General features: G+C 28.0%; 1 protein-coding gene across 1 annotated transcript; it reads right to left on the reverse strand.

Annotated features, from left to right (window-relative positions):
- Positions 1 to 14,916, reverse strand: LOC141537029 (uncharacterized). The gene is made up of 17 exons (XM_074257867.1): positions 14,695 to 14,916; positions 14,344 to 14,632; positions 13,482 to 13,667; positions 13,167 to 13,369; positions 12,856 to 13,012; positions 12,465 to 12,782; positions 12,252 to 12,396; positions 12,036 to 12,177; positions 10,252 to 10,458; positions 4,357 to 4,599; positions 3,988 to 4,276; positions 2,123 to 2,308; positions 1,797 to 2,005; positions 1,343 to 1,499; positions 897 to 1,217; positions 690 to 834; positions 1 to 566 (listed from the first exon to the last, which is right to left on the reverse strand). Exons 1-17 carry the CDS (start codon positions 14,914 to 14,916, stop codon positions 410 to 412), a joined length of 3,576 nt encoding a protein of 1,191 aa, XP_074113968.1. The 3' UTR covers positions 1 to 409.
- Positions 14,917 to 15,104: the final 188 nt, after the last annotated feature.

The raw sequence follows: 15,104 nt of genomic DNA on the forward strand, positions 1-15,104 counted from the left end.
TTATTTGATAATAATTGCAATTGTATTTAATCAACCATAATTTTTTTTTGTTGATAACTTTTAAATAAACAACAAACATAAAATAATAGACATCGCTCTTAGTCATCCAGCGGTGCAAGTAGTTATCCTTAGAATTATAATAATTATCCGACTCAGAATTATAATAATATTAGTCAAGCTTTACATTATTTTATAAATGATAAAAATTAATTACAAAATCTATAAAAAAGATATATAAAATTTTACTTGAATATATTAAAATGTTTTATTTGGATTAAATAACAATACTTTGAATAAATTCGATCAATTTTTTAAAACCGAAAATATATTCTTGATTACTTTCAAGAAGATAAGTTTTTGTGCCAAAAAAATTTTTTCAGTAAATATATTTTTGGTTCTTACAAAATCACTAATTTTGGCTCATCTTCTGTTGTATTTTATGTAAAATATTAGTCTCTTTAATCATGCTAAGATCTTCAGATATTTCCAAACAATTGTATTCTAGATGGTCATCAACTGGCTTCCATTTAACGGAAATCAATTCTGATCGTTCTGAATTTGGATTTCTGTTGAAAAATAATTTTTTTGTTAATAAATTATATTATCGACTTATAAAGTAAAAAGAAAAAAAAAGGTTTTATTTTCGATAACTAAGAAGAAAAAAGAAAAGAAATTGCAAAAAAAGAAACCCAGTCTTAGCAAAGTTTGTCCATAGTTCAATGAATCGTTGTTTAATTATATTCTCTGTTGAATCGGAAGCAATCGGTTCAAACCCAAAAAGTTTCATTAATTTTGGATAGAAAAGAAAGAGCAGTTCTTCTCCATGTGCCGTTCCTAAAACAATATACTTGATTTTAGTCAACTCAAACCATCATTAATCGTTACAAAAACAATACCTTCTAAATCGGTACCAAACAGTTTCTGCATGATCGCAGTTTCATTCGAATAATAATCAAATTTATATAAATACGTCTGCACGTCAGGAATGGAAGGTTGAATTTTAATAATATCATGGATGTTAATCAAAAATAATCGGGCTGTAACTACATCAACAAACGACTGAACATTCTCAGAAGTGACTTTTTTATCACCCATAAAAAATTTTGTGATATCATCTAAAGATACGTTTCGCTCTTGCAAGAATTGTTTTTCTTCAGGATGCAGTAAGAACGTGTCTCGTTCAGCTTCTAGCTTTGCGTATTGATCATCCCGTAGACCTGAATATTCATTTTTATATTACAAAAAATCGATAAGTTACCATTCATCATAAATTACTTTTTTTTTACTTAAGTGTAATTTACAATCTAGATGACTAATCAATATCTATAACTTTATATAATACCTGCTACAAAAATAATCGCCTCTTTGCTGGTATGACCAATTATATGAGGGACTTTGATACCTGATTTAACCGCTTCTTTTACTGGAATACTTAGAAACGGATTTTTAGATTTTGAATCAACCGACGGTACAAAACGAAGTTTTAGATCCAAAAAATTCTAAAATTTTTTTAAATATTAAAATATTTTTTGTAAATTTTCTAATACTTATTCATACACAGAAAAAAAAATTTATTTGAATCAAGAGGAAAATTCTTAAACCAAGAAAATAATTTTGAAGAGTTTCATTGGCGAAAAATTCTTGAATCAAGTAAAATTTATTTAAACCAATAAAAATTTCTTAGTTTAAGAATTTTTCTACTCAAATCAAGAAGATGAAATTCTTTAAAATTATTTACTTGATTCAAGTAAATTTTTTTTTTCTGTGTACTTATTTTCAGTCTATAAATTTCTTACCATCGCTGCCGGAGAGAAGAATTTTTGTTCCGCCGCAACTAGCCTAATTAAATCAACGTTTCTTAAAAATTCAATAAGTTCTTTATTGTCGGTAATATTTCTTCCTAATTTCTCGGCTATATTTGCAGCTTCTTCTTTCATAGAATAACCTACGCTGGCCCATGGATTTGAAGCAACACCACTTTGGATGATAGCTTTTTGAAACAATCCTAAGTAAACATAAAAAAAAGATTAATTATTTTAAACGAACGATTTATCGTAAAATAACATAATAATTTTCAAACAAAAATTTTTATTGTGTAGATAAAAGACAAAAAAGTAGTAACCTTCAGCTAACGGAGAAATTGTTAAATAATGAACAGAAGCACCACCTGCGCTTTCGCCAAAAATAGTTACTTTGTTCGGATCACCGCCAAATTTTTTTATGTTTTGTTTCACCCATTTCAAAGCCATAACTTGATCTTTCAAACCTTGATTACCTGTTGCTTCTTCATCATCCAAATTTAGAAAACCTATAGCATATAATAATTTTTGGTAATTTATTTTCAAATACAAATATATTAAAAAATTTTTTTTGATTTGCCTGTGTAAAAAAAATTGTCTTAAAATTGTCGTTTATTTAAAATCTCAAACGTGACACAAACCAAGGCTATTTTAAGACTTTTTTAAGACTCAAAAAAAAATTCCGAGAGCAGATCTTTGAAATTTGTTATGAAAATAAGACGATATCACAGCGACAGCTCCGGAAAATTATTATAGAGAGTCTTAAAATACACAGAAAGAAAAATTTCTTGACTGGAGAACAAAATTTTTGGCTCAAGAAAATTTTTGGGTACCTGAAGGAAGACCGAAGTTGTTTTGGCCGAAGTAAAAATTTTTCTTGAAATTCTATTCTTGGTGGAAGTAATTTTTTCTTAATTCAAATTATCACAAATACTTGATACAATAAATTTCTATATTTGATCAAGATTTTTAGATACTTTAGGAATAAAGCAGCGCCACCTACTTCAGCTGAGAAAAATATTTTCTTACCTAGAGAAAATTTTTCTCTTGAATATTTGATACCCATTTTATGTTATTTTAGCGTGCAATTATACATATTGAATGAAAAAAAATGATTCAATATTATTTGATCTTCCCATTTGATATGTTAATCAATAAAAATATTAATAAAAATTTACTTCTATCGAGATATTTAATTTTTTGGAACAAGAGAGAAATTTTCTTAAGACAAGAAAATTTACTTTTATCAAGAACTAAATTTTTTGGAGCAAGAGGCTGAATTTTCTCAGAATAAGAAGATTTTCTTGACTTAAATAAATGTTCTTGGATCAAGATACGTATTTTTTAAAGCAAGATGATTAATTTTGTTGGAATAAGTGAAATTTCTTGTGGCAAAAAAAATTTTTTTTTTCGCTCAAGAAAATAATTAGGAAGAAAAATATTTTCTTGGCTCGTAAACTTTTTTTTCTGTGTAGTCTTAAAATAATCTAAAAGTCGTCTTAAAAAAATCTTGAAATGGTCTCAAAAAATCTTGAAATAATCTCAAAAAAATCTTAAAAAAGTTTTAAAAACATTTTTTGAGACTATTTTAAGATGAGCTAACAGTGACAGAGCCCCGGAACATTAAAACGGAGCGTCTTAAAAAAGTCTTAAAATTGTCCGATAATAAGTTTTCAACAATTTCAAGTTAAAAAGAGCGTACTCAAAAATGTAGCGTTTAGAAAGTCGTAAAATCGTTTAAAAATTAATTTTCATAACAAAGTCGAGAACCAAATTTCAAAAATCTGTTCTCAGAGATTTTTTTTGGCGTCTTAAAAAAGTCTTAAAATAGTCTTGATTTGTGTCACGTTTAAGATCTTAAACAAACGACAATTTTAAGACGATTTTTTTTACACGAGTGTTTCTTGAATTAATTATTAATCAATATTACTTTTGAATATTTTCTAACTTTAACTTTCTCAAGAACGAAATTATTTTTGTTTATTTTATCAAATTTTATGATTAAAAAATGATACAAAAATTATGCTGCTTGATAAATCAAGCTATTTTTAAAATTTTAATCTTATCAAAAGGCGTAAGTTAGTTGCCACGATACGAAGATCAAAATCTCTCCAGATAAATGTATAAATATGGTTTTATAAGATGCGAATAATTAATTTTTTTAATTATCATAAAATATAAAAATTACCTAACATTCCCAAACGATAATTTATTGTCACTAAAATAATGTCTTTGGTCATAAAATAATCTGGACCGTAGACATCATCGTTTCCCGATCCCAAAATAAAAGCACCGCCATGGATCCAGACAAGCACAGCCAGTGGTTCATCAGGATTTAAATCTCTTGTATAGACATTCAAATTCAAACAATCTTCGCCTCCGACAACTTTTCCTGCAAGAAAATCTTTTTGCGGACATATATTTCCATATTTACTCGCATCTCGTACACCAGACCACGCTTCAGCTGGTTCCGGGTCCTTTTATAATATCAAGAAAATAGCATAAGCATTTAATAAATTATGCAGATAAATTAAATAGAGCGTAAAATTATACGAACCTTGAATCTTAGCTCTCCAGCGGTAGATTTTGCAAACGGAATCCCTCGAAATGCATAAAAATTACTTTTTCCATCGACGTTAATTTCTTGAATACCTTGCAATTGACCCAGTTCTAAATCTACTATCGGTTGAGTTGATGAATTATTGGTAGGCAAATCACGGGATAAAACTGTTTGCGTTAAGAAAGTAATTAACACCACATAGAGCATGGCTCTTAATATATTTTCAATCATTTCGCGGCGCTAAAAATGACAACTTTTATCCCGCCGCGATCTAATGCACTATTTATTGATAAAAGACACTATCGGTTATTATAGAAATCGCGATAATTTACTCTCCCTTCTCTCGTTATATTCACGACACGTGTTGTCAATTACTCATAGACAAATAATAGTCTACGGCTGGAATATGAGAAGCCGATCAATTAAACAAAGTGTCGTCATACCATAAATAACTCCTATGTTAATGCGTTTAGTAAAAAAAAAAAAAAAAAAAAAAAAAAACGGCTATATAATGACAGATAATTGGAAATTGAAAGTAAATAAATAGATACGGTATGTATTTTATTGTTATTAAAATTTATTACAATCTCATGATTTGCAGAATTAAATTTAAAACTAGTTTTTGTTTTGAGAAAATTTACAAAATTACTCTTTCAATTACTAACAGGTGCTTAAAATTTACTGATACTAATAATGATAAGCTTTTCAAAAATATTATGTTATTTATTTCCAAAAAATGCGCATTCAATATAAAAGTCATAGCCACTGTAACCAGTAAAAAAAAAAATTTTTTTTTTTACTTAAATTAAAGTTTATGTATTCAAAAATGTTTACACAAAATTTTAAATTAAAACTTCGAGTTTTCGGAGTTGTAGTCACTTTAGTGAGTACTCGATTTGAAACAGTCAATAAAAAGATTAAAAAAAATAAGACCCTACTGGAGGTAATAAGTAAGGAGGAAAAACCCTCAGTTGGTCCAGGATTCGATAGCTTAATGTAAACCTTTAATTAATATTTCATGAGATACATAATTTGAGAGTACCGTAAGGTAAAATAGACTAAAATGCGTTTTTCTCAAAATAACTTTTTTCAAACTGGTCGCATCAATAACTCAAGCAGATATTAATCAAACTTCAAATTTTTTCTTTGTTTTATTCCTGTTTATAGTGGCTGAGCAGTGATCGACAAAAATTGTATTTTCATCAATTTAATTGCCGCTAATTAATCTTTATTGAAAAATTTGATAATTTTTTTGATCATATTAATAAGTATTGTGATATTCGGTAATAGCGGATAAAAATTTTAATTATAGTGACAAATTTAATAACCCAAGATCAATAATTATCTAATAAGAAAAAAATTGGTAATTTAGTTCAGTTCATTGTTTAATAATGCAGTAATTAGAAATATATTTACAACAATTATTAATTTTTAAAAAAATTAGATAATTAATTTTTCCAATTACTAATTTTTTAAAAAATTAGATAATTAATTTTTCTAATTACAAATTTTTAAAAAATTAGATAATTAATTTTTCTAATTACAAATTTTTAAAAAAATTAGATAGTTACTTTTTCTCAACAATTAAATAATTAATTTTTTCTTAATAATTATAAAACAACTTTATTTAATCAGTGGTTTTTTTAACTTTTCTGCTATGGATACTGAAAAATCTAAAATTTTTTTTCTGCCGATCACTGTGGCTGAGATTGCACAGGCGATTTTAAAAATTTTGATTGCTAAAATTTTTCAAGGTTATTTGAATCCAAAAAAAAAAGTCAAAAAAGTGAAAAATAAAAATCAGTCGCCATTCTTTTTCAAATCAAAATAAAAAGAATTGGCTAGGTGCAATGATAACCATGTTTATACAAATTATAATGTAACTTCCGAGAAAACGATGCGACTATGAAGGGGAAATTTTTTTCGGTCTCGACAAAAATGTTAATAATTTTGTAATGATTTGATATTTCCTAATAAAAATTGGGGATAATAATCTACAATGTAAATCGCATTACTGATGCTACAAGGGCGTATCCCGAAAAAAATGTCCTCGATAAGGCATAAGAACGTAAAAAAAAATTTTTTTCGGGAATCGATGTATTTTTACTTTAAATGCATAGAAATGATAAAAATAATTTCTTTTCAAATTTGAAATTAACTTTGATCAAAATTTTTTGGAATTTGTGATAATTTTTTTATTTAATTAAAAAAATTTTTCATAATTTCTATGCATTTAAAATAAAAATACGTTGTTTCCCGAAAAAATTTCTTTTGTACGCCCTTTTGGCGCCCGGTAAGTACCCTGGGTGCCATAAGGGCGTACCAAAATTTTTTTTTGCATTTCTGCCCGTTTTAGGCGCATAACTACGTCGATTCTCGAAAGAAAATTTTTGGTATGCCCTTATGATATCTGTAACGCGATATTTAATAGAACAAAAAAATTGTATGTGTCAGCTCCGACGCACGACTGGAGTTTACTCCTTAAGTACGATTGTCTAAACATACGCAAAAAGAGTTTATCCAACTGAAAATAAGATTAATACCATATGAAAGGGTAAATTAACAAATTAATGAAAATAATATACATATATAAATATATATTTATTCATTTTATATACATTTATGATAACTAATCGGCGAAATATTTCATATTAAACTTTTCACAATAGTCAATTTCAGATGTGCACAAATATTTCATTAGGAATGTTGATAAATTATGTAATTATTATTATCTGACAATTATCATTTATTTTTTAAATATTATTTTTCAATATTAATTAGATCAACATTACTTTCATTTTTAATTACAGTGACAAGTGGTTTATGGTAACTAAAATCCGAACAAAAACAGTTTCACTGTAAAAAATTGCGCCAAGTCCACGTTCATAAAACTCATCTCAATAACATCTGCACTTTGCAAAAAAAATAAGACTCGTTACAATAATTTTCATTCTATACAAAAAAAAGTTAAATACAAAAAAATACCAAGAAACCGTCATAATGTTGAAAAAATTGAAAAAAATTTGTTGAAAATTTAAAAATTAAGAAAAAATTTTTTTATCGTACTTGGCGCGCGTCATTGAGTACCCCAAATTTTTTCCGGATACATGAACATCCTTTTAATGTTTCAACATTTATAAGTAAGTCAACCTATAAAATGCATAAATGTAATTCATGAAATATTATTTTATGATACGTTTAACAAAAGTTAGGTAAAATCAACATGGCATACGTATTTTATTTGAAATTTTTAAATTCTCCACACATCGTTTATGATTTCAATAAAACGCCCTCTCCTGTTCGGTTATGCAATTTGCTAACAAGTGAATACGCCTGCATACATTGACTCTGTCGTGGAATCACTGCGAAAATTGAGTTGATTAAAAAATAAAACGTATGGCCGACTAAATTGAGAAAATGCGGTGTGATTGCCAATCAAAATGTGTTAATTACAATTAAACGAAGCATGATCAAGTTTCATCATGAAAGCTTAATGACAGAACTGAAAAAATTGAATTAAAAAATTTTGTGTTATTTCAGATATCTTCACCAGACTACCATATTGACAGATATTTTCACTAAAAATCTGAAAAAATTTTCGAAACGGATTTTTCACTGAAACTGATATTAATCCAGTAAGCAGTGTTTTTAATTCGTTGAGTATACTTCACTGATGTGAATCTATAAACATAACAATGTATGAAATCATATATTATATAATTAGAGCTGATAAGATATATATATATATATATATATATATATATATATATATATATATATATATATATATATATATATATATATATATATATATAATTATACATATTTACATTACATAAATTCAAGCGAAATCGTTTTTTCTCGGGTACATTATTAATAAATTCTTTTTAAAATAAATAAATGGAGAACGATCAAATGTTGAGAGTGAATAATAAAGAACAAACGAAAAGCTGAAAGCGTGATAGAAAAAAAAATTAAAAATTAAAAGAAAAAAATTTGGGGTTCTAACTTCAGTGAGCTATCCCGTTGAATCTACAGTTTATGTAGAAATAATTCCAGTGCACTCTGGTGGTTGTAGATGCAAGCTGTGAATTAACTTTTTTCAGTGTAGTTGCGTATCTATAGTAAGATTACTACACAATTCTATTTTATCTAGTCTGTGGCGGTGACTTTTCTCCATGAAAAAAAAGTCAGGATCGAAATTTCTGGGCTTACTATAGTTTGTGCTGATAAAATTTAATAATTTTAAGTGAATTAAATGTTATAATTGATTATAATTAATTAATATCAGTAAAATAGAGTATGACTTACTTTTATGATATATCATTTTGGAAATAGGAGTACCATATAATTAAATAAAATTTTGCAACCTCGAAATACCATTCTGCTTACAGTAAACACAATCGGTAGTCTGGCGCTCCGTTTACAACGGAATTTTTGAACGGAACTTGGCGCCAGATTCTACCTAATCTATGGATGACAACGTAGGTAGTGACATCTGCAAGCGACTAAAAATATCACACTGATTTTTAAGTGTAGTCTAAAAATATGAAACATTGGAAATTAGATTTTTAGTTAAGAAGTGTTTCTATGCAGAGATTTTTGAATAAAAAAATTTAATTTTAACAGTTATATTCAACGTTGTCTGAATCGAAATAATTCTGATTTATAAAAATAAATCATTTTTTCATAAAAAAATTTCTCCCTAGCACTTTTGCTATTGAAAAATGAAAAGATGAATTTAATTTTTTAATTTTTATATTTTTGTAATAAAAAGATAATTTTTTATTTTTCATTTTTTATTTCTGTGATAAGAAGAATATTTATCATTCAAAATAAAATATAAAATTATTTCACGAAAAAATATAAGTATGAAATAAAGAATAGTTTATATTGATGAACTAAATTATCAATTAGAAGCTTTCCATTTCAGATAAATTTTAAAAGAAAATTAAGTAACATTGAAATTTTTTATAATTAAGAAAATTGTAAATTTGAATTTAATAATTCAATGATTAATGATTTAATAACAATCATGATAAGAATAGAGAAAAATATTTTTATTCCTATTATTTTTGTCATTAATTTAGTATTACCATTATTATTATTTTCAGTATTATCGTTACTATTATTATTATTATACGGCTCCGTATACATGCGAAGTTTTTCGAGTAAAATTTGAATTTCCCGGGAATTTATATTGCTCCGTACACATCCGGAGCCGTATCGTTCATTTGCCGTACCTTTAGGCACATTCAATTTGAATTTATTAATACTTTCTCTATAAAAGTTTAAAGTAAATCAAAGCAATTAAATAAGAAGGTAATTGTAAGCGAATCACCGTAGTTCATTAGAACATATGTGTGTGAGTCCCTTCAAGAGTGGAGTTTACTTGAAGCTACAGTATATGTAGAAAGAATTCCAGCGCATCCTGGCGAGTGTAGATCCAAGCTGCGAAATATCTTTTTTTAACTGTAGTTTCCCATCTATCGAAGGATTACTATGCATTCTCGAATTATTTAGTCTGTGGCAGATCACTTTGCCCATTGAAAAAAAGTCAGGATCGAAATTTTTGCGTTGCTATAGTTTGTGCTGATTAAATTTAATAATATTAAGCAGATTAATTGTTATAATTGCATATAATCAATTAATATCAGGAAAATAAGGTATGAACTACCGTTATAATACTAATTTAAGGAAAAAAAGGACCGTAGAATTAAAAATAAATTTGCAACCTCTAAAAAACGTGATGCTTACAGTAAACACAGTCGGTAGTCTGGCGCTCCGTTTACAACGGAATTTTTGAACGGAACTTGGCGCCAGATTCTACCGAATCTGTGGATAAGACACATGGACGTTGGTAGATACGTGGTTCACGAATCTCGAAAATACCGCATCAATGGTTGTACCATACCTCGTTGTCCCCATTGCTCTATCAGAAACAATATCTAAATTCAGTTCAGATTTTAAAAATTGTATTAATTTCAATCCGTCATCTTTGCTAAGATCGACATTAAAATCGCCGCTTAGTACGAGCGCCAGTAAATGGTATTCTTTTCCAAGTAGTTTTGATCCACCTTCTGTATAAGACAATAATGCCTCAAAAATGAAATCTATTACATCATTTATCTTTTGATTAACTGAAATGTAAATCGAAACTATAACAATGTGATTACCGTTAGGCAAAGTACATCTCGCAGCACATATGTGCTTCCTGCATTAATTTTTTTTTTTTTTAAATCTGTAAGTTCGCTTTTTCTCGGCTGGAGTTTTTGGAGGTGGTTTAGATTTTTTCCTAGTAAAAAAATGTAAAAAAAAAAATTAGAAAATTTATAAATGCATAATTATAAAAATTTTAACCAACTTTAAGAAAATTGATAAAAAAATGTTTTTTATAAACATTTTTTTAAAACTATTATAATTAATTTTTTATTTAAAATATAATATTATCTTAATAACTAACAAAATATGGTTATAAAAAAATAATTGTCACTAAATCTTTTACGTACAATAATAAATAGTACATGAAAATTATTTAAGTATGCTAAAAAATAACTTCGAAAGAAAATTTTATAAAAACATTATTATATATAATCATCATTATAATAAAGAAATATTGTTGATTTTTCAGATAATATTATCGAATTATTGACTTGAATTATTGATATTTAAAGATTATTCATAAAATAAATCATAATAACCTGGAGGAATTTATAGACATCGAAAAAAAAAAATTAATTTTTGGTTAGGTTAGAAATTGTCTAAATTGGATTAAATATCTAATTTTATGTGTTATTCTCAAATATATATTTATATGAACTACATCGATAATTATTAAATATTTAATCCCATAATAAAATTGAGATGAAATGTATGTGGCATCAAACTATTCGTAACGTGATCGGTCGAATATATCATGAGCATGGAAATATATGTAAACGCTATAGTAAGGCGCGCGCTTGCGCGCGCAAATTTTAATTCTAGTAAATACAAATCGCACATGCTCATGCATATAATACATGAATTATAACGTACCTTTTACCCACGTGGTTGTTAGATGTTCCGGCAATATTATCTACACCCCTTTCTGCCATAGTTATTTAAAAATACTTTCAGTTCACTTTAGCGAAATATAATGATAAAAATTATAACTTCACAATAACAATATTAATTATTGATATGTATAACAAAAACAGCAATATAAGTACATTGACACTGATAGAAACAAACAAGCCCAATAACATATAGGTATAGTCGCCTTGCAGCATACACTATGTACGTCTTAATACACTCACAACCAAATTAGAAAGTTGCGCACCATAGGTGCGCACCAAAAAAGTAACGAGGTCATTCATCAGTAGATTTTACCTCTCATATTTTTCTCATACCAGGCGCCTTATATATGAAAATCGATTCTTAAGGAGTAAACTCCAAAAAACCTAATCTCCAAATTTTTTTTTTTTTCCGTTTAAAAAAAATTTTCGAAAATCACTTATTTTTTTGGTCGTCACAGTGGCTATCACCTTTAAAAAGAACATTAACACTCAAAACTCAAAAAATTGTTTTGAAAGGCACCTTGAAAAATTTTCTATACATTTTTTTTTATAGTAAGTATGCAAAAAAAATTTATTAAAATCACAATTGTATACCAAAGTGTATTAATTTTAATCTTGAGCAAATTGTTCTAGTTGATACAGTATGTTCAAGTCTTTTATCAAATTCAAATCTTCAGATATTTTCAAACAATTGAATATTGTCGCATTATCAACAGGTTTCCAGTCTACAGAAATTAAATCTGAAGTTCCAGAATTCGGATTTCTGCAATCAATCCATAAAATTATTCACACATCAATGCATAGATGGAAAAAATGTTAATTAAATTGTATAAATACCCCGTTTTTGCAAAATTAGTCCAAAGTTCAAAAAATCTCTGCTGGATGAGAAATTCAATTGGAAAAGAAGTTGGTTGTTTGATTTTACGATCATCCAGTACCTTTTGATACCAAAAGTAGTATAAATCTTCAGTGAGTGACGTACCTAACAAGAAATATAAAATATTACTATTATTTTTAGATAACACAAAACTATCATACAATTAATCATACCTTCTAAGTCTGTGCCAACCAGTTGCTGCACGACTGCAGTTTCTTTAGAGTAATGATCGAATTTATAGAAATACGTCGGAGTATTTGATAATTTGGCTTGAATAGCAACTGTATCGTGTATATTAATGCCGAAAGAGCTAGCACTCACTAAATCGACGAATAGTTGAGCGTTTTCCAGACTAATTTCTTTATCTCCCATGAAGAATTTTTTTACATCGCTTACAGAAACATTTCTTGCTTGTAAAAATTGTCTTTCGTTTGAAGGAAGTAGCATATCTTGATTTGAGTTGATTTCCGAATAATCAACTTCTTTCAAGCCTTGAATTATGGGTAAAAATAAAAAATTTGTCAAATTTGTTTTAAAGTGTATGATTTTTAGTTTATTTATTACCTGCAAGCAAAATAATTGCTTCATCGCTATTGTAGCCGATAATATGAGGTACTTTAATCCCTGACTGAGCTTGGACAACGACTGGAATATTTAGGAATGGAGTTTTTGATTTTGAATCTACTGACGGTACAAATCGATCTTCGTTCACGTATTTATTCTGCAAAGTAATAGCAATGATAATTTACGGTAACAGAAAGTAACAGAAAATTTTTTATTTATAAATTGGTGAGAAGTTAGATACTTCCTCTAATATTATTTCGATTTATAACTGTAAATTTATGTTTTTATTGTCAAATTTCATAATATCTTACCGTTTGATTAACAAATGACTGTACTGCGTCAATCAAATCATGAGCTTCGATAGTTTGTAAAAATTCAATAAGCTCTTTAGTATCATTAGTCTTTTTTCCTAATTTATCAGCTAATTTTTCAGCTTCTTCTTTCATAGACAGAGATGTATATGCCCATGGATTCGTCGCAACTCCACTTTGCATGATAGCTCGCTGAAATAATCCTGTCAAAAATGAGTGTTTTTATTAAAATCTATTTTTTTAGAGCAACTTTATAATACTTTTTTTGTCTCTAAACTTAAACGGCAATCTACAAAAATATCTTCTTATTCAAACCTTCAGCTAATGGCGTAAGAGTCAGATAATGGACAGAAGAACTACCCGCACTTTCTCCAAAAATTGTAACCAAATTTGGGTCACCACCAAAGTTGGCAATGTTCTGCTTTACCCATTCCAAAGCCATTACCTGATCTTTCAATCCTTGATTACCTGGCGATTCTTCATCATCCAAGTTAAGAAAACCTAACAAAAATAAATTATTATCAGAAAATTTGATATTTCATACTAATCTATATATATTTAGGAGACTTTCTATAGATGTAGTCACTCATCACGATATCTCTGGAACTATAAGACCTAAAGACTTGAAATTTGGCAGGAATATTTCTTTCGTCGAGTAGAGGTCAGCTAAGAACGGATTTTACAAAATTCCACCTACAAGGGGGGTTGCGGGGGCCTTAACAATGAAAAATTCCCGTTTTTAAACTATAGCTCCTATCGACTCCAAATTTGGTAGGAATCTTCTGTAAGAGATTTAGAAAAAGTCTATGGACAAATTTTATGATATCTCATCTCACAGGGGTTTGCGAAGGTGGGTGTTAACATTAAAAATTTTTTTTCCAAGCTATAGCTCCTATAGACTCCAAATTCTCATTTCAAATTTTTTTTCTTTGTGTCAATTATTATTCATTTTTGAAAAAAAGCCACGCAAACATTATAATGATTACACATTGAAAGTTACAATGAATATTAGGTGGAATAATTATATGGATAAAAGGTATATGCTAATTCGATGAAATTTGGAATTTGTGCGTCAAAACAATACTCTAATTAAATTTCAAGTTTAGATCTAAAAATACAATTCTACAAAATTCCCAGCGAAGCGGGCAGGTAACAGCTAGTTTAAACTAAAACTTACCAAAAATATTAAGACGATAATTCAAAGTAACTAAAATGACATCTTTCTTTACAAGATAATCGGGACCGAGCTTGTAGTCATTTCCGTGTCCATAAGCGAACCCACCACCGTGAATCCAGAAAAGTACAGCTCTAGGAATGTCACAATTTAAATTGTTTGTATAAATATTCAAATAAAGACAATCATCGCTTCCTATCACTTTATGCGTATAGGAGTCTTTTTGAGCGCATACGTCGCCCGATTTATTGGCATCTCTCACACCTGACCATGAATCTGCTGGCACTGGATCCTTTAATCAAGTTTTTTCACTAATGAGTACTAAAATGAATTTATAAAATCGAAACACAGTACCTTGAATCTTAGATTTCCGAGGGGTGGCTTGGCGTAAGGAACTCCATGAAAAGCATAGTAATAACTACTTCCGTCAACATTTTTCTTCTTAATTCCTCTTAATCTTCCCTGTTGGGTATAAACAATAGGTCGACTATCAAAATCACTATCTGATAAAACTAATTGTTGCACAGTTGTACTGATTAAAACTGTACTAAATATTAATCTGAGTATTGGCGTCATTTTGGAAATAAAATTCAATTCTCGACAAATAATTATTAGGCACACGGGAAAAATGGATAAAATTAAGTCGATATACAGTTTTTTAGCTCGAGATACATGATTGTACAACTGTGATAAAGTAAATTAAACTGGTTTGAATATTTTACAGATGTGCTAACAGTTTTATCAAAAGCAGGTTCTTATTTATA

This window comes from Cotesia typhae, unplaced genomic scaffold, assembly GCF_013202065.1.
Source record: "Cotesia typhae breed Kobodo isofemale line unplaced genomic scaffold, CoteBio_Ctyphae scaffold_45, whole genome shotgun sequence".
In the NCBI taxonomy this organism is placed as follows: Eukaryota; Metazoa; Arthropoda; class Insecta; order Hymenoptera; family Braconidae; genus Cotesia; species Cotesia typhae.

Coding starts and splice junctions, on each gene's coding strand:
- LOC141537029 (XM_074257867.1), bottom strand. CDS start 14,916: ATGACGCCAATACTCAGATTAATATTTAGTACAGTTTTAATCAGTACA. Junction 14,633..14,694: donor TCGGAAATCTAAGATTCAAG/GTACTGTGTTTC, acceptor ACTTGATTAAAG/GATCCAGTGCCAGCAGATTC. Junction 4,600..10,251: donor ATGGTACAACCATTGATGCG/GTATTTTCGAGA, acceptor TGTCATTTTTAG/CGCCGCGAAATGATTGAAAA.